Source organism: Poecilia reticulata, linkage group LG12 (genome assembly GCF_000633615.1).
Source record: "Poecilia reticulata strain Guanapo linkage group LG12, Guppy_female_1.0+MT, whole genome shotgun sequence".
Taxonomy (NCBI): domain Eukaryota; kingdom Metazoa; phylum Chordata; class Actinopteri; order Cyprinodontiformes; family Poeciliidae; genus Poecilia; species Poecilia reticulata.
The window spans coordinates 26,141,697-26,144,330 of NC_024342.1; the positions used below are offsets into that span (position 1 = coordinate 26,141,697).

Sequence of the window (2,634 nt, forward strand, 5' to 3'; positions counted from 1 at the left end):
CTACCTGGCTGAATTATGCTAACCCTACCTGGCTTTAAGTTAGCCCTACCTGACTCTAAGCTAGCTCTACCCGGCTTTAAGCTATCCCTGCCTAGCTTTATACTAGCCTCTGAGTTTTTCCTGCAGTTCTTGATGCGTCTCCTTTGTCCCTCCTGAACCAGGACCGCTGGACACCGAGATGCAGATGGAGGCCCGGACCAAGACGGCCGACCCGAGCATCAAGAAGAAGTTCTCCAACATGTTCGCTCAGGGTCAGCTGGTGACCTGTGAGGCGTCTTCAGCCAAACTGATGAAGCTGCTGCTGGAGGACGAGTTCCCCTCCGGAGAGCATATCGACATCTTCGACGTGTAGCTGCTGCCAAGTCGTTTTTATTGTAGCATCGATGTTGTGATGAAACTTTGTAATTGTTGTGTCTTAATCCCATCACCGTGGAAACGTTCCAACCTGCAGATTAGCTGCTGCCAGACGTTGGTCACTTCTGACCAGAGGGAAACGGTTCTCCAGTTCTTCATTTTCAAGTTCAGAATCGGTGACGTAGCAATCGGCTTTGGCAAATGAGGAGAGAACTGACTAGCGTTAGCATCGGAGAGGCTAGTGACTAGCATACTAAGGCTGATCACCCACTAGCTTACCTTCTCTCTCTGCTGCACGTTAGCCTTGGATTGGATAGGACGGCCTGTCCAATGCTAACACTAGCCTAGCTAATCCTAGGCTATCCGTGCTAATTTACAGCAGGAGGCTACGATGGGTGTCCATCCTAGACATGCTAGTTGTTAGCCTCTCCAAAGCTAACGCTAACTTATCGTTTGTCAGAGCCGATCAGTCGGATCAGAAACTGGGTCCAGAGTAAAAGTAGCCGCTGCCGGGTCGCAATAGTGTTAAATTTGGCACCAATGCCACGCCTTACAGGTAGATCCAGAACCAGAACCTGGAAGCTGAAGAACAAACGTTGGAGGAAACGGACCCGAGATCAGGTTCTGTTCTGATTCTGGACCAGAAGCTGCAGTGAAGTCAGAATGACGGACTCCACGTTGGACGGCGTCCAGATCAAACGGAACCGAGTCCAAACCGAGCGGCAGCTCGGACTTCAGACGCTCCGCCATGTTGGTTCTCTGGTTCCCTGCTGTTCAGCTTCAGAAACGTGACGTTTGGGGTCAAAGGTCACATGGACAACAGGAGGATGAGACTTTCCATGAAACGACGTTTCCATGTGTTACGGTGCCTTGGAAAGGTCAGAGGTCAGGGAACCTTCCAGGCTGTTTAAATATGAACTAATGAGCTGAAGCTGTCAGAATAAAAGTGAAACTTATCAACATTTCCGAGTTTATTTTTCTAATTGTTGCCGTGTAATAAATCACACTGTGCCAGAATGAGGCCTGTCCCTTTAAGAGACGTTGCCACGGTATCGAGTATCGGAGCGGTGACGATGTTCGGTAACCGGAGGCGTGATGACCTCACTTCCTGTTTCCTTCAGTTTTTGTTGTTGCAGCATCAGATGAGCAAATTAAATGTTTATAAACATTAAACCCGCAGTGACGGGTCAGAGGAACGTCCTCCATGTTCTGGTTCTGGTCCCGGTTCGGTTCCGGTCCGGTCCGGTTCCGGTCCGCCTGCTCTGCTGGCAGCAGCAGCGGCAGCTCCAGCTGATGGACAGCAGCAGCTGCCTGGGACCAAAATACCAGCAGGGGAACCGACCCAAACAAGGTTCCGACCCGTTCCGGTCCGGAGGGGCGGGGTCACCCGGTTCCCCTCTGGGTCGCACCGGGGAGAGACGGCTGAGTCTCCCTCAGCCCGTCCTGCGGTACCGGTCCGGTCATGGAGCTGTTTGACGCCGGGGTGAAAGGTCGCGGCCTGCGGGCCAGCAGGGAGTTCAGCACCGGGGAGGTTCTGCTGGCCGAACCGGGCTACGCCGCCGTGGTCTACAGCAGGTGAGCCGGTACCGGACGGGTTCTGCTGCGGGGTTCGGAGGATTTAAAGGCGTTTCTGGGACCTGATCTGGTTACCATGACGACCGTAACACGAACCGGACCGGACCGGACTCGGCAGGAACCCAGCTGGGTCCGAAAAAGATTCAGGTTCAATAAAAATAATCTAAAAATCAATAATTAATCCTTCAGTTTGGTGAACTAAAGATCCGGTCAAAGATCCGGTTCACTGAACTACAGAAAGAAATATTGAACCGATCGAAGTTTGTCTCGGTTCTGATCGATTTCACCTGATCAGAATCAAACACAGATGCGATATTAGAAGATTAAAGGTTTTATTTAATCAGGACTTGAGGTTCTTCTGCTTTGGTGCTAAAAATCGATCTGATCAGATTTTATCACCAATAATCAGGTGATGGAATCGGTCAGATTCTCCGTCGTCACGACTTTAAAGTTATTTCATCTCAACACTAAAACAAAGTAAAAACTGGACCTGAAGGTTCTGCTGACACCGGATGGAACCAGTGAGGTTGCGGGTTGCTATCCCATAATGGTGGGAATCACCATGGCAACCAGAGAGTCAGTCATGAGTTGCATCACCACCGGTTTAACCGTCTAATTTAGCTGCTAGCATAAGGACAGAACCTGCATTAGCTCCGTAGCTTAGCGTGCCAGCTGCTAGCATAAGGACAGAACCTGCATTAGCTC

At 50.7% G+C, this 2,634-nt stretch overlaps 2 protein-coding genes across 2 annotated transcripts in view; both read left to right on the forward strand.

Annotated features, from left to right (window-relative positions):
• The window catches only part of spra (sepiapterin reductase a), a 3,912-nt gene extending 2,596 nt beyond the window's left edge, over positions 1–1,316 (forward strand). The window contains exon 3 of the mRNA XM_008424833.2: positions 154–1,316. Coding sequence (XP_008423055.1) covers positions 154–352 — 199 coding nt within the window. The 3' untranslated portion in view covers positions 353–1,316. The remainder of the gene's footprint in view (positions 1–153) is intronic.
• Positions 1,317–1,715: 399 nt separating this feature from the next.
• The window catches only part of LOC103474100 (histone-lysine N-methyltransferase Smyd1), a 4,657-nt gene continuing 3,738 nt past the window's right edge, over positions 1,716–2,634 (forward strand). Inside the window, exon 1 of the mRNA XM_008424831.2 lies at positions 1,716–1,929. Coding sequence (XP_008423053.1) covers positions 1,817–1,929 — 113 coding nt within the window. The 5' untranslated portion in view covers positions 1,716–1,816. The remainder of the gene's footprint in view (positions 1,930–2,634) is intronic.